This window comes from Rhinoderma darwinii, chromosome 2 (genome assembly GCF_050947455.1).
Source record: "Rhinoderma darwinii isolate aRhiDar2 chromosome 2, aRhiDar2.hap1, whole genome shotgun sequence".
Taxonomy (NCBI): domain Eukaryota; kingdom Metazoa; phylum Chordata; class Amphibia; order Anura; family Rhinodermatidae; genus Rhinoderma; species Rhinoderma darwinii.
In genome coordinates, this window is record NC_134688.1 from 423,771,677 (window position 1) to 423,794,339 (window position 22,663).

The 22,663-nt window shown below is 40.5% G+C and overlaps 1 protein-coding gene across 1 annotated transcript in view; it reads left to right on the plus strand.

Moving 5' to 3' along the window:
- The first annotated feature begins 784 nt into the window (after positions 1–784).
- PIPOX (pipecolic acid and sarcosine oxidase) overlaps positions 785–22,663 on the plus strand; it is a 74,251-nt gene continuing 52,372 nt past the window's right edge. Inside the window, exons 1-2 of the mRNA XM_075854296.1 lie at positions 785–1,001; positions 21,190–21,338. Of these exons, the coding sequence (XP_075710411.1) occupies positions 858–1,001; positions 21,190–21,338 (293 nt within the window). The 5' untranslated portion in view covers positions 785–857. The remainder of the gene's footprint in view (positions 1,002–21,189; positions 21,339–22,663) is intronic.

Here is a 22,663-nt window from a genome sequence, read left to right on the forward strand (position 1 = left end):
TACATTCCCATATGTATGTTCTGCTGTGCAGGATGTGCAGGACAGCTAGAATTTAGTTACACAATTCCTCTTTCCTGTAATCCAATCAGTAGCACAAAATTACCCTCCCGATTAAGTTTTTTCTTTATCATTTTTCTCGGTGTGGTCTTTAAAAATACACTTTGGAGGAGCTAAGGTTCACTTATAGGGTTGGTTCAAGTTGAATTAACCCTTGGTGTTCCCTGTCCAAAGCATATGGTAGGGGAATATATCCCCCATATATATGTATTTGCTGCTGTTTGGACAACAGGAAAGTGGAATTACGTAACTAAATTCTAGCTAAATATTGACTGTATGAAAGTAGGTACTTGTCCACATCACATGGCCTCTATTCTGGCATATTTTTCATATCACCATATGATTCAATAAACAGGTAAAGTTTCTATAGAGTATAGCTTTACAGTATATCTAAACTTTTCATGTGCAAATATAGCTTGCTATGGCCACTACAAAATCCATCATATTAAATTAGTAAAATTTGCTAGTACCAGACTTTTTTCTTTCTTTTTCTATAAAGTTGTGTGTAAAATTTCACAGACAGCACTGTAGATACAAATGGACCTGACAAATAGAACTTTTTACTGTGTATTTGCCAACGAAAAGAAATATTAACTTTTATCTATAATGAATGATACTTGGCAAGCAATAAATGTGTCAAAGGTATTAAAGTGCAAACAACTGCAACAGTGCAGCAATGTATTTAGTGCACATCCACACGTGGTGCAACAGTCACTGGATATTTCTGCTTTAAGGAATGAGTGTAAGCTCCCTCCTCCTGGTGGAGTCAGACTGGGGGCTTCTGGCCTCCTCTGCTCTACATGATCACTGTGAAGAAGCAAGTAAACATGGCTGTTCCCAGCAACACAGTGTTTGACTGCATTGTATTAGGAGCCGGAATCCAAGGTTCCTCCACTGCCTATCACTTAGCTAAAAACCACAAGAAGACCCTTCTACTGGAGCAGGTACAAGGGGGGAGAATGAACAGTGAGCCGTCATGTTCTGTGTGTTGATAAGTATCATGTCACTAGCACAGTGTACAATAGGAAGAGATGAAGTCGAATATTTTGAGGCTTTAACAAATTTTATATTTGTAAATTTACTTACTGTATTAGAGAATAAGAAGAAAAACTGACCTTTTCTCGGTTCACTTTCTGTTTACTCAGAATGTTGAACTTTGAAAGATTGGCGCAATTCATCAAACAGTCCTGACCTGCCGTGGCTTGCAGGATATAACCTTATGCTTATGAAGAAGGACAATATATTATCTTTACTATATACTTAAACCACAGGCTGCTATATGTGTCCTATTAATTTATAGTTATATTTATTGTACAAGCTACACAAGCCCTGTACATGTACCAAATTAATTGCAAATTAAATCAAGGATTCTGTAGAAAATGAATTGCTGGCCTTTATTATACTGTATATCACATGTATAGTAAATTAAAGTAGCATTGATATATGTGACAATGCTATTATGGTAACAGTAGATATTCATATTAAATCAGAGTACAATTTAAATGATAATATTTCCTTTATTGCAACCAGTGCTCATCAGACAGAATTAATGTACAGATTTTAGGCATGTCTAGCTAATGATAACATATGGGCATGTTAGACATATAGATTGGAAGAATGTTCTAGTGTATTCACTGACCTAGAGGCAAAACGTGATGTGACTCTAGCAGGGGCGTACATAGAAATCATGGGGCCCGATAGCAAAAGTCATCATTAGCCGCGGAAAAATAATACAGTCATTTTTTTATAAAATATGTAAACATTGGTGCAAAAAAAATAATAATAATTTACATCCAACTTTCAGAAGTAGCATGGCAGGGATGAGAAGATCACACAGGAGGACCACCTGAAACAATAATACAAAGTATTTGCTTTAACTGTACTAGTTGATTCAAGACATTTTTGTCAATAAAATTAGAGAATTTAGCTGATATTTAAGAAGCCGACAGAGAAGTTCATGCCAATATTTAGGCACATTTGGGCAATAAAACAATTAGATACCTTAGAGGAAAAGAAAAAAAAAAGTCAGAAGCAACGGTAATGCTTACACAGAGTGACTGACTAATCCTATATAGTCACTCACTGTAACTGTGATGTATGCCATTACCCGTTCCCCATTGACCCCCATTCCCTCCATTGCTCCGTGACACCGCGTGGTCTGCTTACCTTGTTATGATGACAGCCGACTAAGCAGCAGGCACCATCCACAGTGTGGTATCCATAAGAATAGAGATGGGTCTGGCACACGATGCAGTTAAAATTCAATTCTGCTTTATTGGTGACAAATTTAAAACCAAAGAAACGAAAATCCCGGGTGAAGAAGGCTGTTTCGACCCTGTTGGTTCTTACTCATAGCTAGACCTATGGATCTTTGGTCCGCTAGCACCAATCAATACAGGACATGGCAGCCAGACTTCATTGTGGTGAGCGGACCTAATTTTTTCTATCTTGTTCATGTTAACCATCCACAGTGTGCAGTCCTCTCTTTGGAGCAGCACAGGGAGCGGCCGAAACCCAGAAGTACAGATGGCGGGATATGAAGGCGCACCGCTAAGCAGTGACAGCCTGGGCGTCTGGCCGATTGTGCCAGCAAAATGTCTCTGTCCTCTGACCTCAAAACCTGGGCTGGCACTCGAGGTGTGAACTGAAGTTCTAGTTCTTCTAGAATTATTTGGTGCTGGCCAATAAGCAGCAGAAGAGCATCTCTCTGCTTATTGGCCAGTTGAAAGTACTGGCCAATCCATAGCTGTGTGAGTCACTGTCAGCTGCAGCATCCAACCGCATACTCCATACTACAGGACTGGGCAGGCGCAGGGCAGGTATTAGTTGTTTTGCTGCTGGTGTCCGTCACATCCTTATACATTTGATAGGGGGTGTGGCCATTTCACACCAGGGCCGACCGGGCCCCCCTGCATGACAAGCCCCAATGGGCCCCATAGCAAGGTCTGCCTTCATTGAAAGTATGCCACTGGACCCTAGCCTTAGTTCACCTGAAAGATTTTACCGGTACAAAGATCAGTTACAAATGATTATTTTACTGTAATAGATACTTAATGTATATCCAAGTACTAGCTGAGTCAAGCAATCTGTAGCTGAACATTTATTAAAGCTGTTTTGGCCCATTTAGCAAATATACGTCTGGCTTTTACTTTTATCCCTATGGGACAGTAAAGGCCAGCAGTAGCTGGAAGACATCTCTGTCCTATCTCATCATAGGCGGCGGGAGTTATAAAAATGGACAACGACGGTTTCTTGCAGCCCCAATTCACATTATAGCATCGATCAAGACAAAAACAGTAAGAGAATCTAAAGTTAATTGATTCTAGCTTGTAAAATGAGGGAAAGCTCACACAGAGATTACAATAAAACCTATGTTGTCAGCACAGTAAAGCCATAAGCATGTTAATTGTCAGCCAAAACATTTTCAGCCATCAATTGCCCCCTGTTAAAGGGGGTGGGGTAATAGCAGGATTCACTGGTTAGTGACACACACTATTACTACCGCCTTTATAAACAGGGTCACTAGGGTTATGCCTAGTTCCCCTACCTTTTCCTTATACTAACGTCGATCTAATTGCTTTAGCGGCTACTCAAGGGAATAAGACCGTATAGTAAATAAAGGTAATATTTATTAACATACAGTAATCACTCTCATATGTATAATACAGTAACTAATCACAGTACAGTATAAACACGGTATCACAATATTATACCGCCACCCATTTACCTAAACATACACAGAATACAGTTACGTTACAACACAATACACATAAGTTACTTGTGATTCTCACACGCTCTCTATCTCTATCCCACTCCCTCCTAATATAACTTGCCCTATACACTAAGGGTTAATACGGGATAAGGAGGAACAAGGGGAATGGGTTACTGTGTAAAACAGACAGCAAGGGTTAACTCAGGGTCTCTGGGACAGCAAGGGTTAACTCAGGGACTCTGGGACAGCAAGGGTTAACTCAGGGACTCTGGGACTGCAAGGGTTAACTCAGGGACTCTGGGACAGCAAGGGTTAACTCAGGGACTCTGGGACAGCAAGGGTTAACTCAGGGACTCTGGGACAGCAAGGGTTAACTCAGGGACTCTGGGACAGCAAAGGTTAACTCAGGGACTCTGGGACAGCAAGGGTTAACTTAGGGAGAACAAGGGGTTGACTTACTCAGGGAGAGCAAGGGGTTAACTCAGGGAAGCAAGGGTTAACTCTGGGACAGTAGGGACTCAGGGAGAGCAAGGGGTTAACTCAAGGAAGCAAGGGTTAACTCAGGGACAGTAGGGACTCAGGGAGAGCAAGGGGTTAACTCAGGGAAGCAAGGGTTAACTCAGGGACAGTAGGGACAGTACTCAGGGAGATCAAGGGGTTAACTTAGGGAAGCAAGGGTTAACTCAGGGAAGCAAGGGTTAACTCTGGGACAGTAGGGACTCAGGGAGAGCAAGGGGTTAACTCAGGGAAGCAAGGGTTAACTCAGGGACAGCAGGGACAGTACTCAAGGAGATCAAGGGGTTAAATCAGGGAAGCAAGGGTTACAGCAGGAGGAGACAGGGAGAGACAGGGTTAAGTGTAGCTGCTGCTACACTTGATACTTAGCGTGACTTTGTGGAGCAGCAGTGGCAGGAGCAGGAGCCCAGGTCTTTGGGGGAGAGAGAGGTGAGCCGGGTCGGTGGTGTGGGAGGCAGGCAGGCAGCTCTCAGCTGATCGTAGCTCCAGCTAGCTTCGGCTCCTGAGCGTACCGACGCAGGGCTATTTAACCCTGTCGGTACGCTCGCAGCGGGGAATGTGGCGCTTGCCCCTGGCTAGCATGGGTCGGCATGGTGATAATGTATCACCAGCCGACTCCTGAGCGCCCGCACGAGACAGTCCGTGCGCGCGGGAGACTTGAAATGGAGACAGGGGATAACGATCCCTTGTCTCCATGGTTTCCTAACAAAGCAGGGCCATGCTAATTGTCCTGCTCTGCTTCCAACCGCATTCATGACCAGGGCTGTTGTTGTTACAGCCCTGGCTCATGACACATTATATGTATTATACATACACATATATATTATATATATGTGTATATATATATATATACATATACACTGTATACATACACACTATATATATATATATATATATATATATATATATATATATATATATATATATATAGAAACAAACATATAATAGGAGCAGCACTGTGCAAAAAACCAAAAACAGCTGGTGCTAAGCTTCAAATAACAGGGAGTGACGTTCTCCCAATAAGGTATATGGAAAAAATCGAGCAAAGAAGCAGCACTCAATAGCAAAAAATGAAATTTATTCACCCAACACAGCAACGTTTCACTTCCTCCATGGAAGCATTTTCAAGCAATTAGTGAAAAGCACACACAGGTATATATAGGGAGCACAAAGCTCGATTAACAAATCATCTAAATAGCAGCAATTATACACTTCATATTGAAAAAAATACCCCGTGTAACAGTGTAACAAAATATTATATATATGTGTACAAGAGTCAAACATTGACAAATGGTATGAAGAACTTTAAAATTCCAACGAGTGTCATACGTGCCTATAAAATAGTGTAATGCATTAATTGCATATTGATTAATAATCACATTATAATACACAATAGCTGGCACTCACCAATCTGGAGAAACAAGGACATCCTGAACAGAACATGTGTGGAATTAAAATTTCCGGCGTTACAAACACCGAACTGCACATGCCCCAACTCTATCTGTCCATTGGGTAAGGCTATCACATGTGATCTGACTCGCCGTGACGATGCACAGCGACGCAACAGCTGACATGATTACATCACTAGCAGAGGCCCATCAAATCGCACAGTCGTGTTAGGGTCAATGCAACATAATACGCCATGTTTGTTAAGGGCAAATATGCCAGAACTACAGTTTACAGGGTGGAGATACCACTAAAATACCTCTAATGAAGTCGTGAATAACACATTCCGCTAGTCAAGAAGGAGTGTATGAAAACTGTGTATAAGATGCACAGTGGTAGGTTTTGCTCAATTGGAATACCTTATGTCCCAAGAGACAAGAGAACGCCCGCTCGCATAGCGTGCAGAACTCAAGTCCCACGAAGAAATACTCAACCAATGTGATGATCTATCATCAACACAGAGGCGCGTAGTATTACTCCTATTAAGGGATCTCTGGAAAATGAGCAAAAACCTGTACCTTCGAATCAGAACTCCCCCGTTGCGGAGCTATCATTCAGGGCTCAAAACGTGTATATATATATAAAAAGAGTCAATAAGCAACCCAAATGATACTGAACAAACATAGATGGCAGATGTCGTGGAGCTGTGCAAAATCAACAACATTATTGCAGTTCACATAGATAAAGAAAAATCTAAATAAAAATTGAAATGAATTTTTTTTATTCAATAACACTCTCCTATGACAGAAAAAAAGAGGCCACATGTGTACAGAATTCCTTGTTCCAGTTGGCAAGTGTCTTCCAATATCAATATCGAGACTTCAATCTATAAAAAAGAAGAAAGAAGAGGTATATTAAAAATTACAGTATAATAGCTTTCCTATTCCTATACATCAGACAATATCTAGAGTAGTGAAGGGATCATGAACAGATATCATTAGGCAAAGGAATCCCCAAGGAACGCCGCAGAGGCCAAATCTAAAGGCTGTACATGAAGAGAATGACCTCTCAAAACCATCTGGACCACAATGTCCTAGATGTAATAAAATACTTATTTGAATACATTCAAGGGGTAATCAATATTGAGACCGTTAGGGTAGAGGGAATTTAGTCTATTGATCCACTGAACCTCCCGTTGTTTAAGGATCAATTCCCTATTCCCTCCCCGTTTGAGGGGGGGAACCCTATCAATGATGCAAAATCTAAGTTGTTGTACACTATGACCCATTTCCACAAAATGTCTCGCTACAGGGAGTTCTACCTTCTTTGTACGTATGCTAGACTTATGATTGTTTAATCTCAGTCTACATTCAGTTGTGGTCTCCCCCACATAAATCAAATTGCAAGGACATTGAAGAACATAAATAACATAGTCACTTCTGCATGTATAGTAGGAGGTAATCTTATAAGCTCTACCGGTAGTAGGATGCAAAAAAGAACTGCCTTTGAGAATAATCGCACAACTATCACAGGACAGGCAGGGAAAACAACCGTTCCGTGTCGAGTCCTGTTGTCTACCTCTGCCCTGAACATTCCTTGTACTGACATCCGTCACGACCAATCTGTCCCTTAAATTGCGGGGTCTTCTGTATGAAAATAAAGGAGGGGATTGAAATTCTATCACTTTATCATAGTAGTTACTCAGAATTCCCCAATGTTTTCTGATAATATTTGCCACATTAGGACTGCATACACTGAATGTGGAAACCATAGGGAGTCTATCCATTTTCTGCTGAATCTTCTTCCTATCCTGCCCTAGTTGGGCCCTATCCACTCGTTTAACTCTTTCCAGATGTGTCTTAAGAAGACGCTCTGGGTATCCTCTGTCTATGAACTTCCTAACCATCGTATTGAGTTTATGGTCTAAACTAATGGGATCATCAACAATCCGTTTAACCCTCAATAGCTGACTATACGGTAGGGATTTGATCATCCCCTTAGGGTGATGACTGTCAAAGCTGAGTAGATTGTTGCAGTCCGTGTCTTTAACAAATAAATCAGTTACAAGTTTATTATTTTGTATGCATACCAAGGTATCAAGAAATTGGACCTGACTATCAGAAACAACCATAGTGAATTGAATGTCGGAGTCTATCAAGTTTAAATGCTCAAAAAAACTGTTCAAACCAAGCAGGTCCCCTGTCCAAATGAGGAAGACGTCATCTATGTATCGCCACCACCCAAGTACCGAAGTGAAGTGGTGGGATACATAGATCGACGTCTCCTCCATGTCAGCCATGACAATATTGGCATACGTAGGGGCCACATTGGACCCCATAGCCATTCCACGAAGTTGCATAAAATATTCATCATTGAACAGAAAGTGATTACAGGTAAGTACTATATCCAGCAAGCCCATCAAAAACTCTTTGCACTCACAGGAAAATTCAGTTCCATCAAGTGCTTTGCTCACACTCATCATACCCCTCGTATGGGTGATGGAAGTGTACAAGCTGGTCACATCAAATGAGACCAGCAAAGCCCCATTAGGAATCTCAATATCTCTAATTCTGCTCAGAAAATCCGCCGTATCCCTAATATAAGATCTAGCAGATATGGCAAAATTTCTCAAAACCTTAGTTGGGGCATGTGCAGTTCGGTGTTTGTAACGCCGGAAATTTTAATTCCACACATGTTCTGTTCAGGATGTCCTTGTTTCTCCAGATTGGTGAGTGCCAGCTATTGTGTATTATAATGTGATTATTAATCAATATGCAATTAATGCATTACACTATTTTATAGGCACGTATGACACTCGTTGGAATTTTAAAGTTCTTCATACCATTTGTCAATGTTTGACTCTTGTACACATATATATAATATTTTGTTACACTGTTACACGGGGTATTTTTTTCAATATGAAGTGTATAATTGCTGCTATTTAGATGATTTGTTAATTGAGCTTTGTGCTCCCTATATATACCTGTGTGTGCTTTTCACTAATTGCTTGAAAATGCTTCCATGGAGGAAGTGAAACGTTGCTGTGTTGGGTGAATAAATTTCATTTTTTGCTATTGAGTGCTGCTTCTTTGCTCGATTTTTTCCATATATATATATATATATATAGACACTTCCCTTTACACCCCCAATCAGAAAATTTAGCTCTCATTGCAGTGAACATTAAAAAGAATGTCCACTTTTTACAACCCCTCTTTATTAGAAAGATCCCCCAAAAAAAAATAAACTAAATTGCAAGTTGTCCTACTGCTGAGACTCCAAGAGATCATCTGTAATCTGCGAGAGAACCAAGCAGCAAGTGTTCAATTGACTGCAGTGCCTCCACAGGGGAAATAAAGCATTACATGCTGACCTTTATGATCTACATCGTGTACAGACATGAAGGGTCCTACAGAGAGACAGAGACACACTTTTTTTTTAGCCGTCCTCTCCTCCTTATAATTGATAAAAATCCCAAACCATGGTCCCCTCTATTAAATCAGAATGCTCTAATATTGTTTTTTTTAAATATATCAGAAAAGCCCTTTAGTTTTAATTATTATTTAGTCCCACAGTTATAATCAAGAATGTCATACCGTAACAAAATTGGTTGGAATAATCTATTGTAAATTAACTGCTCTGTTTTTAACCCATAAATAGCTATCCCTGGGTGTCTAATAATGTCCAATGACTTTATATTGCTTATGGGTGCATGGAACCAAGTGTGATTTACTGACAACAAACCAACTTATATGGCAATTTGAGCACTGCGAAAGTTAAAATAACATTGATGTTGCCAACTGTAATGATAGAATAGCATAGTTCTTAGAAATGTCCAAGGAAGCGTTTCAAGGACAAAAACAAAACAAAGGCAAATCATGAGCTACAAGTGCATTAAAGTAAGCCCTTTATCTAGATATTTAGATATATATCTGCAAGCATCTAAATGTATTTAAGATAAGCTTTCGAAAGCTGGAACCAACATTCATGAGGGTATTCAACAGGCGGGGAAATTACTGTAAGGATCCTCTTACACGGTCCGACGTGCTCGTTGATCGGCGCTCGTTTTCTCCTTTCACATTTCTATCGTGTCGGCAGCGCGTCTCCCTGTTTACAGAGAGAGATGTGCTGACGACAATGATAATATTTTCAGCTGCATAAACTATACAATCAGTCAATGAAGGAGTCTTTACTCGTTGATCGGCTGATCATTGCCCAATAATTGGCCCATGTAAAAGGGCTTTAATACTGTCTTAATTCTGCACCCATTGCCTACTATCCACATTAATAACTATCATCCCAATAATGCATATTTTTATTTTTTTTAAACAAAAGATTAGACCAAAATGTTTGGCGTCTCTGCGTGTGGGTACATTATGTGACATTTATTCCTTTACTTTTGAACTTCGGGTTGTAATAGTTTTTAAATTCTAATTGCTAGTTCAGATATTCTTCTGAAAGGTGACAATAGAAAAATATATCCGTTCAATGCAGTAGGATGATATCACATCACAATATATGTATCGTATCTAATGAAATTATCTAATTGACAAGAGTGAATTATGTTTTACTATAATCAAACACCTCTGTGCTGCATTTCAAGGAAGTCCTTCAAAATGTTACTTTTTTATTTTTTTAAGCGTTCAGTCTTTTTTATAGGTTCCTGTGAGGAAGGGATCAGATATTTTTAGATTCCCATTTTCAAAAGATTAATTACAATAGTGCTTCAAGAGCAAAAGTGAGGAATAATTCTTCAAATGTATTTTCATAGTTAATATAAAAAGTGTAATGGTCCTTAGCAAGCATTAGAGATTAATGTATATTAAAGCCTGCATATGTCTGAGATATATGACTTTCCTGAAATAATTCTTAGGGACCAGCTTCCTTTACCTTCTGTTTTAATGTCTTTTGTGTTTTGTTTATAAATTGAGCCGACTAAAAGGTAAAAAAAATTCTGATTAGTGAATAATTACTCTTCCTCAACTAGTAGAATCCATGGTGCTCCCTGGGATGATTTGGGATACAGTGACGTTCCTTTTTCCCCTACCTGGAGGTAGAAGGATGATAGAGAATAATACAATTTGACATAAATTTGTGTATAACATACAGAACAGTTTAAACTATCATAAATAAAACTTAACAGTATGTGTTAATGCACAATGGTGGCCATACATGGTCAGATGACTCGCAGACACCAACCGTAGGAAAGGAATCTATGCAACCTCAGATCGGGGGTGTCCATCTTTCTCTTTTTTTATGAGCCAGTTAAGAAGGATATTTCCACAAGATGTCCAATGTCTCTCCTAAATCTAGTACAGAACTTCTACAAGATATATGGAAGCGCTACCTATAGATGACGCTACAAAAGTAGTTATGGCAAGGCTATTATTTATGGCCCGAAAATGAATAGCTCAGTAGTCGTTGATTGAGTTTCCCCCTACACATAGAGAATTTTAATAATACGGTTAATTGGTTGATTCCTGTAAGGACAGATATATACTAAAAGGGACCCATTGTACAAATGTGAAAAACTTTGGGGTAGATGGTTAGATTTGACTAGATTAGGTAAGGGCCTATCTCATTTAGAATAGAGCACTAATGTTCCAACCATGAATAACGTCTGCATAAATACACCTCTGTGAAATTGTTACGAAACTTGTCCTATACCAATATATGCTGTTATTTTACTAAGAAATGCTTGTTAAGCTGATTTTAAGAACTCCATAAGTTTGAACCAAGACTAGCTTGCGGATACAACTGACCTTTAGACAAACATTTCTAGAATTAACCCAGGGCACACTAATTATATGCACCAGATGAGACCTCGTCCCCAGATCAGACATACCCCCCCCCCCCCCTAGAAAAAAAAAGCATTTTCTTACCGCTACTGCGTCTTCTCTAGGCCGTAGTGGACCCAACTTGGATCCCTTCTGGCCACCCCAATTGGCATTCTGTGCTGCACTATATACAAGGACCTGATGCCAAGCAGTGTCAGGATGTTGTATGTGAAGCAGCACACAATCTCCAGCGTCAAAACATTGTGTGCTGCGTCACATATAACGTCCTGATCCTACCCAGCGTTAGGACTTTGTATACGGCGTTGCACAGACCACCTGATATGGCAGCCTGAGGGGACACCAAGGCTTGTCAACTGCGGGCCCCTTCCCCTCCAAGCCCAGTCACAGTCACATACCCTGCGACTGCGATCATTACGCGACTGACATGACCTATGTAATGCTTGCATAACACCGGGGGTAAGACCTGCTCCCCCTGATCTTTTAAAGCAGTGGACAATACTATATCTTACCATATCATTTAGTTTGGTTCCTTGGGTTATTGGGTGGGAGGTGCAAAAAGTTTGTTCTGTACATCTTGATGTAAAAATTAAAATGTAAAATGTTCAGAACAATTTTAAAATTCAAATGTTAAAGGTCACATAGAGATCAGATAGTGTACTGTTAGTACAAGGCAAAATCCCATCATAATTGCAATTAACTTCTATTGTGTCACCTAAATTCTGCTCACTGCCTTCTGAAAGCCTACACAGAACATAGAAGAAGGACGGCTCCAGGTGTTTAAAAAAACCAATTACATTTTCTGTTTGTCCGCTGCAGCTATTGACACTTAACAAGATCCTTCACCACTCATTATATTCAATTGGAATATTGCAGATACAAGATATAATAATTTTGGCATTGACTACAACGTTATCCCAGACATTACCATGTTCTGGCTTCTGATATCCCAGTAGAAAAAAAAAGTTGAGAAGTCCTGCAAAAGATAGAATGAAATGAGGGCTATGATTGTTTGACAATAGTGTCATCCGCCAAGTGTCTCATGTTAAAGATTTTTTTGCAGAAAACAGATTTTGCGGGAAACAGATCAAGTAGGTTGATCTTATTGTTTCCTTTTAAAATATGTGGTGCCGAGGTGTCTTGTGGGAGCTTACCCCTGCTCCCACTCTAAAAATAGCCAAAACTGGCATCTCGATATTGGGGGAGGTAACTGTCGGCTGATTGATACCAATCTTATGTAGATAGTCAACTTCAGAAATAGTTATTCAGTGTAGAGAACAAGTTTACCACCTTTTGGCTCAGATGTTTCAGAAACTGAAAAAAACTTCTGAAAATTTGTCCCATATCCCCAGTTATTGATTTGACCTTGGTCAATTTAGATATTGCCCCAATAGCACAAAAATAGATTAGATCAGACATTTTATATAAGAACCCTCACCCATGTGCACAAAGTACAGCTGTAATACAGTTTTGCATGTTATTTCTTAGCCATGCGGACTTGAAAGAGAAGAATAAGACAACAATAACACAGCAGGGTGCAGTTTTTGTCTTGATTTTTTTTTTTAATTGATTTTGTGGATTTTGTTTTTTATTTTATTTTTGTTGTAAAATTTGTAACAACAGTCCCCAGCAACATTTGTAACTATAGCACTATAGTTTGCGTCCAGCCGCCATTTAAATGTAAGCACCATTACAAATTTTTCAACAGTCCCCAGCACGGCTTAGTGCCTGATGAAGGTCAATGTGACCGAAACGTCGCACCTAGCCACTGGCATAAAATAAGAAACAACAACAAGAATTTTTCACCTCCAATTTGCGTGGCGAATACTTCTTTCATCTATCTGACATTGGGTGGGCCCTTATTCATGCACTTACAAGATTATCTAATGCTATCTGAATCTCTACCCATACTAACCAGGATATTAGAGTCTTTCCCGACTATTCGTTGGAGGTGCAAAAACAAAGGTAGCGATTTATGGAGACCAAGAAATGTCTGAGGGAGAAACAAATCATCTATTCTATGGTATACCCCACAAAACTCAGATTGGTGCACACCGGCTCTGCAATATTCCTCGACAAGCCGGAAGATGTCTTTGCCTGGTTAGAATGTCATGGATTCTGATTTCCCTACTCCTATCATTTCGTATCTCTCTATGCTGTAAGGAAATATAACGGAGGGAAATTACTCTACACCATGGAACGTGTTCTTAACTTTGCTCTTCAGTAAAGATTTTGATTCTTCTTGCTGATGTCCTCGGTTGTGATGGGTAAATCTATCCAAGGGAACTTACTCCTTGTCATAGAACATGTTCCTAGCTTTGCTTTTCTGTGAGGACTTGGATTTTCCTCGATGATGTCTTCAGCTGTGATGGGTGTTGGGAGATATACTCCAACTTGGATATAGAGCTGCAACACGCCTGTCTTCCATACTGTAGCTCTATTCAGCCTCTTAGTTATAATTGAATATCCTTACTGAACTCTAGGGGAAGGGGGTTGCCCCCTTTTACCAGCCATTTAAGCATATCCTGTAATTCTATTTTTGTTTATTGCTACATGCTGCATTTGGGAATGAAACCTGTCTCGAGTTTGGGGTGGGGGGTAGGGTGGAGTTTAATTGTTTATGCCTTTCATACTGGTCTGCTTATTTATATATGACTTGTCTGATCATGTGGACTAGTGATCTTGTCTCTATGAGCGCTGGAGTTAACAATTCCTAAAGGGTGCGCAACTTATATGTTCAACCCCCTGGACGAAGGCATTCCTACCAAAACGTGCGTTGGGTCTGGTGTCTCTGCAGGCAGCAGGAGCATTCATACATGTGTAAGCTGATTTGTGGCCATACATCTGGCTTTTCTCTATGTTTATATACATTAACTCTAGGCAGTGATATAGAAACAGCATCACGTCACTTCAGGTGAACATATTTATTCATTATATTGCCTTGGTTTCTATACTATATGTTATTTTGTCTTCCCATATTGCTTCTGCCTGCAGGACACTTGTTTGCACTGCATGGTTCCATTTTATTGATTTATTGTGTGTATTCATGTTCAATAAAGTTTTTTCATATTTCTATTAAACTATGTGTTAATTGACCTTCTTCTATAGGCTAGACCTATGTTCAACCCCTGTATAATGATGTCCTCCAGATCTGTACTGTATTTAGTACCACTTATGGAGACGATACGCCATCTTAAAATTATCTCCTGGAAAAGGAGAGGACTTAATGATAAATTTAAAAGGTCCTTCGTTTTTAATTTTCTCTCCACATACAACCCGCAAATTATTCTTTTACAAGAGACTCATTTACTCGGTTCCAAACTACGAGCTCTTACACGGCTATGGTTCAGGTATGGTTATTATGCCTCTTATTCCAGTTACTCTTGTGGGGTCTTGTTGCTTGTCCACAAATCTTTGCAATGTGAGGTTACATCTGTTAAGACGGATCCTAAGGGAAGATTCATTGTGCTGTTATGTCAGATCCATTTTACGTCTTTTATCATTGTTAATGTCTATAATCCTCCTCCAGCCGCTGTCCAATTACTCACTGACATAATGTTGCTGGTCACTGAGTTTGGCCCTGCTCCTCTTTTCCTCCTCGGGGATTTCAACCTTTTGCTGTGCTCTGTATTAGATAAACCGTGGGGAGTCCCGGAATGTAGCTCCCCTTTAGCTAATTGGGCTGCAACTTATTATTTGCAGGAAATTTGGTGGACTCATTACCCTCATTCCTTAGCTTATTCATTCCACTAACCTGCCTATAGGTCCAATCCAGAATTGACCTGGCATTTGGAATTGATGCTTCTCTAGTATATGTGGTAGATGCACAATACCTCCATCAGGGTATCTCGGACCACTCTCACCTCATGATCACACTGGTGTTCCCTGAAGTTGCAAAATGGAAAATATACAGATTGAGCCCCTGTGGTTCTCCTGCACTGAGGCTGCGACTTCCTTAGAACAAGGAATTACTGATTTCTGAAATACTAACCTAGGATCAACTAATAGCAATCTGATGTGGAATGCCTTCAAAGCATAAATTAGAGGGGTGGTTGTACGAGCAATATCCTCACATAGAAAGGGACTAGTTAAACAACGTATAGGTTTACGATATTGGAAGCTGAACTGGTTGTAGCGGAGGAATATCTCAGGACTAGGGACTCCTCTGCCTTTACTACATTCACAGCGAAGCAACGTGAATATACCCTTTTACTAACTGAAATCACCAGGAAAAAAAGCTTATATTCTCAACAGAGAGTTTTTGGGCAGGGGGATAAAAATGGCCTTTTGATGGCTTACTTAGCTAGAGAGGATACCACACTGAATCCTATTTTAGAATTCACCTCGTGTAGTGGGATGCCTGTCAGTGACATGCCATTAATGACATGTTTGCTAAGTTCTACTTTGATTTGTACTCCTCTGAGGTTTCAAATGATCCATCTGAACTAGAGGCATACTTAGATAACATTGCGTTCCCCACCCTGGATAGTGAAAATGCCAATTTTTTTGGAAGCTGATCTGACCATAGAGGAAATTACAGAGGCTATTATTTCCTTTCCAAACAGGAAAACCCCAGGTCTGGATTGTCTACCAATATAATGGTATAAGTTGCATGTTGACCTGATTGCTCCTCATTTGCTTACCCATTTTCAATCCTTCAGTAGTGGTTCTACCCTCCCTCCTTCAATGAGAGAAGCTCTTATAATGCTGATCACCAAGACCCGTAAGGATCCTCGAGACTGTGGCTCATATCGGCCTATCTCACTTCTTAATTGTAATATTAAAATATTAGCCAAAATTCTGGCGATGCGTATGAAAAAGATTATATCTCATATTATTAATCCAGACCAATCTGGCTTCATGCCAGGGAATGCCACTGATGTTAATCTTTGGAGCCTCTTTACCAACATATCATCTAATATGGAGTCAGGTATACCAGAGTTGTTGCCTCTTTGGATCTTGAGAAAGCATTAGACTCGGTGGAGTGGTCCTATCTGTGGTCTGTACTAGGAAAATTTGGATTTGGCCCCAGATTTATCTGATGCGTACAGTTACTGTACTCCCAACCTACGGTGATTAATAAAACCAATTGTCCCATTTCCCCTTCATTTACGCTAGCCCGAGGGACTAGGCAAGGTTGCCCACTGTCTCCTTCCCTTTTTGCACTGGCCATTGAGCCACTAGCAATAGCTATAAGAGCCTCTCCTGACATAAAGGGCTTCAAGATGGGGGAGAGGGAGGAGCATGTCTCTATGGAGATGATTCACTTCTATTCCTCAATTATCCGGGTCCATCGCTGCGGGCACTATTACCTTTGTTTCATTTATTTACATCCTTTTCTGGGCTCCGCGTGAATTGATCAAAATCTTTTGTAATGTTGATAGACAATGCGGCCAGGAATGTCAAACTTCCTTTCCCGATACAATGGGCAGATAAAATAACTTATCTAGGTAAAGTGATTACAAGAATCCTTGCTGCTATGTAAGCAGCATGGTTGCACATTGTCCATGGGTTGGATTAAGACATACGTGCCACGGGGGGAGGTTGCGGTGTTTCACAGTGTATCGTGCCATGGAAAATTATTCTGATAAGAAAATAAAACAATTACGATATTCCAAATACACCCTATATTAAAGTGGACTCTAAATAAAGAAATTCTCTGTCCAGAATGTTTTAATGTGGATTTCCCCACTATGTATATAATTACATAAGCATACATACATACATACATACATACATACCTACCCACACATTATATTAAACTCACTCATTACGTATAGACCTATATGTGCACATTCAATATCCTAAGCGTGCTCAGCCCATTTAGTTACACTGCACAATGTGAGAAGGATGGAGGACAGTGCGGCGTGCGCAGTAAGCCACGACAAATCTCCCGGCTAATGCACAGATTCGGTGCCTGGACCAAGCTTAGTACATAATTAGTGCACCAGAAACAAGCCAAGTTCATAAATATAGCACCAGCACCATGCTCAGTACATATATGCAGCACCAGAACCAAGCTCAGTACATACATATATACATCCCCAGAACCAAGCTCAGTACCTATATACATCCCCAGAACCAAGCTCAGTACATAAGTACAATACCAGATCCAAGCTTGGAACATAAATACAGGTCAAGAACCAAGCTCAGTACATATATACAGCACCAGAACAAAGCTCAGTACATAAATACAACACCAGAACCAAGCTCAGTACATAAATACAACACCAGAACCAAGCTCAGTACATAAATACAGCACCAGAACAAAGCTCAGTACATAAATACAACACCAGAACCAAGCTTAATACATAAATACATCAAAACCAAGCTCAGTACATAAATGCAGCACCAGAACATAGCTCAGTACATAAATACAGCACCAGAACCAAGCTCAGTAAATAAATACAACACCAGAACCAAGCTCACTACATAAATGCAACACCAAAACCAAGCTCAGTACATAAATATAGCACCAGAACTGAGCACAGTACATAAATACAGCACCAGAACCAAGCTCAGTACATATATACAGCACCAGAACAAAGCTCAGTACATAAATACAGCACCAGAATCAACCTCAGCACATAAATACAACACCAGAACCGAGCTCAGTACATAAATACAACACCAGAACCGAGCTCCGTACATACATACAACACCAGAACTGAGCTCATTACATACATGCAGCACCAGAACAAAGCTCAGTACATACATACATCCCCAGAACCAAGCTCAGTACATAAATACATCCCCAGAACCAAGCTCAGTACATAAGTACAATACCAGATGCAAGATCAGTACATATATACAGCACCAGAACAAAGCTCCGTACATACATACATCCCCAGAACCAAGCTCAGTACATAAATACATCCCCAGAACCAAGCTCAGTACATATATACAGTACCAGAACAAATTTCAGTACATATATACAGCACCAGAACAAAGCTCAGTACATATATACAGTACCAGAAGGTACTGGTGTTGTATATATGTACTGAGCTTGGTTCTCGCTTTTCCAACGTTTCCGCACCTATAAACAAAGAGAAAATTCTCATGATGCCACACTCTATGCTCCTAAATATAATAGCATCATACACTGTGTCCCCAAATATAATAGTGCGAATATAATAGTACCATACACTGTGCTCATGACTAAAATAGTGTCAAACACTGTAAAATAATGCAAAACACACACACACACACACACACACAGTTCCCCCTGTAGGGGCGTAGCTAAAGGCTCATGGGCTCTGGTGCAAGAATTCAGCTTGGGCCTCCCTACCCCTCCCCAACACCACAAGACCCCTGCTGCGCCTATAGCCAGCCGCCTTGCCCAACAGCCGACAGTATAATTCCCCCATAGCCGCCCCCATTAGCTGCCCTCATACAGTATAATGCTCCCCGTAGCTGCCCCCATACAGTATAATGCCCCCCATAGCTGACCCCATACAGTAAAATGCTCCCATAGCTACACCCCCCACAGTATAATGCTCCCATAGCTACCCCCCCCCCCCACAGTACAATGCCCACATACAGTATAATGCCCCCCATAGCAGACCCCATGCAGTATAATGCCCCCTCATAAATTCCCCCATACAGGATAATGCCCCCATAGCAGCCCCATACAGTATAATTCCCCTCATAGCTGCCCCCACACAGTATAATGCCCCCATAAAGTATAATGCCCCCATAGCAGCCCCATACAGTATAATGCCTCCATAGCTACCCCCACACCGTATAATTCCCCCATACAGTATATCACATATAGCTGCCCCCATACAGTATAATGCTCCCATAGCTACCCCCCCCACAGTATAATGCTCATATAGCTAACCCCCACATGCCCCTCATAACTGCCACCTTATCAGCCCCCAGACAGTATAATACCCCTCATAGCTGCCACCATATCAGCTCCCCATACAGTATAATGCCCCTCATAGCTGCCACCATATTAGCCCCCCTCCTTATACAGTATAATTCCTCCATATGTGCATAATAGAAAAATAATAAAGTTACTTACCTTTCCCCGCTCCCACTACTGGTGGAGGAGGAGATCCTTCTCCTTCTTTGCCCTGTGTTGAGTGACTCGGCGCAGACAGGCGCGATGACGTCACTAAATCGCGCCTGTCTGCGCCGAGACGCTAATAGCTCACGGCACAGTGAATGCTAGAGGAAGGAGCCGTCAGCTCCTTGCTCCAGGATTAAATTCAACTGGATCTGCATCCTGAGGACGCAAATACAGTTGGAAGCAGGACCTCGGTGAGTGGTTCGCGACCCCCTGGAGGTCTTCACACGACCCACAGTTTGTAATGTATTGAGTCATGCAGTTTGTGTTTGCGGTGGAGAGAGGAGAGGGGGGGGGGCCTGTAATTTAAAACCCCTTCTCTCCTCTCTCCACTGCAAACATAGACCGTACAATACAACAGATAACACACATACATTACGCGCCCCCTCTGCAGCTCACCTGCAGTCTTCCATGCACTTCCGCATTGGCTCTTCCACAGTGGCTGGAACGCACTCTCACGTGACGTCACGGTCACATGGTAAACTCAATGTACGATGTGACTGTGACGTCTAAACAAACCATGCCCGTAATGAGGAAGTGCTGGCATCACAGCACATACAAAGTTTGTATCAGTGCGCTGTGTGGCAACGGGGGGCCTGCGGACCCCCCAGGCTTGGGGGCCCGGTCACAACTGCAACCACTGTGACCCCTATAGCTACGCCACTGCCCGTGTGATTTAAAATGCCAGGGTTGATTTTAAGTCCCAGTCCGGCTCTGCCTATAGGTGGTACTGGAGAGACAGTTATCTTTCTGGAGGAGAGCTTTTTGCATGTTTTGCAGTAAACAAACCTAAAAGCTTTTCTTTCTTTACACTTGAAATAATAGCCCAATATCTACACATTCATCTTTGGGAATGTTTTCACTTACATGTAGCCGCAGCCTTGCAGTCCATTTCAGGATGTTGGCATCAGAGTATTTCTCGAACACCATTCGATGAAGACTGTGAACCACATTGCTCTTTATGCAAGTTGGAAAATTTGCCACATAGATTATTGGCCTGATGTACATTTCTGCTTTTAAATGCTAGCATTTATAAGACAGAGGACATAATAGAGAAAATAGCTGTTAAAATATTTTCCTAACGTATCATACAGCTAGGATGCTTTCAGCAGTGGTAAGGGTTGAACATCTCCATTGTCAATCTTAAAGCTGACAATTTTTGGATAACCATGAATTTAATACTTATCCATAATACCTAGGATTGTAAGAGTCTGGAGAAATATCTGTATACACCACACTTGGAAGAAAAGAGTTGGTTGGTAAAGGGATTATTATTTCCCTTTAATGTGTATTTGACCTTGAACATTGCTCACCAGGGAGCTGAATATAGAAGGAGATTGATTCTTCTGATGGAAAATAGGACTGGAAGTTTTCCATTTTAATATGCTAATGCATTTTACACAACATTATATAGTGAGACAACAAGATTGAAAGATAATGAGATATACGTGCCAGTCGTGGGACTGTCTTCAGCCGAATGTCAAATCTCTTTTCGGAAGTAAAGACATCTGGTCACCAAGGATGTATTCTATGACTATAATTAATAGGATGAAATAGAAAGTACAGAAAAATGACATCACTTTTTCATAAGAGAAACCCATATATTGTGCTTTAGGCAGGAATAACTTTTTGTAACTAATTCATTTATCCTGCAGTTCCCCCTCCCCCACTCCAGAGGCAGTTCTCATGGGCAGACAAGGATAATTCGTAGAGCTTATGCAGAAGATTTTTACACCAACATGATGGAGGAGACTTACCAGCTTTGGGCAGAGTTGGAGAAGGAGTCTGGAATAAAATTGTACAGGTGAGGTATTAAAAATTACAATGAATGTAATATCAATTTGCATATTTTAGGGTTTGTGTAATTCCTAGTCAAGTTTAATTGCTTTAACTCTATGCAACTTTGACCATGTTCATATCTACAATTTGCATATGTCTTCCAAAAGGCAGTAGGTGCCTTGTTTAGATAATTGATTCTTAGCCTTAAATTAAACTTTCTATCACTGGCTCGAACCTGACACCTTCATGACCAGAGGCTATTAGTAGTCAATGTTGAATTGATTTTCGTGACAGAAAAAATATTGTCTCCATTCTACGGTACTATGTTGTTATCCAGGGCAGAATCTTCAGCACAGGCACAGTTAAAGCAGTAGTCCAAAGTCTACTTTGACAAGAGTGTAAGACAAGGACTTACCCTAGTCAAGCCTGATTTTTGCTCGGCTTGCCCAGTATTCTAGTATGATACAATCCAGTATTATTACTATACTTTTTTTTTCCAATCATGTGGGTCCTATATATTCCATATGGTCTACAGTAAAACTGGCGATTATTAACCCAAGCAGTTCTAAGAATGTGTCACATGTATGTACTATATATTTATGTATGCTTTCAGGATTTCTTTGTAAATTTCTTAAAGTAGGACTGTGGTTCAGTGATAGTAGCTAACACTAGGGATGGGCAAGTCCCCAATTCATATAGTAAAACTGGACTCATTATTATGACAATTTATTTATATAGTCCAATCATCTTCCATGCCAATGTACACTGTAAAAACATTTTTACAAAAATTCTCCACATACCATTCATATTTATAGGTTGTGAGAATGGGGATAATTTATTAATTAATTAAACTTTTGCGGAATTTGCACCCCATACGCCTCTTTACAAAAAAGTGGGCGAAGATTAGTCAAATGGGACGGGGCCCTCCACTTCCCGACAAATTTATTATAATTTGCTCCATAAACTGATATAAATTATAGCTGAAATCTATGTAGATTTCCCTTTCTGGTGCACAAACTGCCACAGAGGCGGCTAAATTATTAAGAGGCATGCGAAGATGAGCAAACAATTGTATACTTGTTAGTGAAAAGCCATTGAGTGTGACCTTAGGCACATAAATACAAAACACACAATATATACCATAATATACTTTAATAGGGCCCTTTCTGAGTAGATGTCCGCAGCAGGCATTCACTGAAATATTTTTTTTGGAATGAAGGGCGACAAAAAACAAAAAACCACAAAGTGTCTGGTGATATAATTTTGGAGAATGAGTGATTATCGTTACTACATTACAATCAGAAATCTTACAAGCATAAATGACAATAGACATGAGAGAAGTGAGGAGCG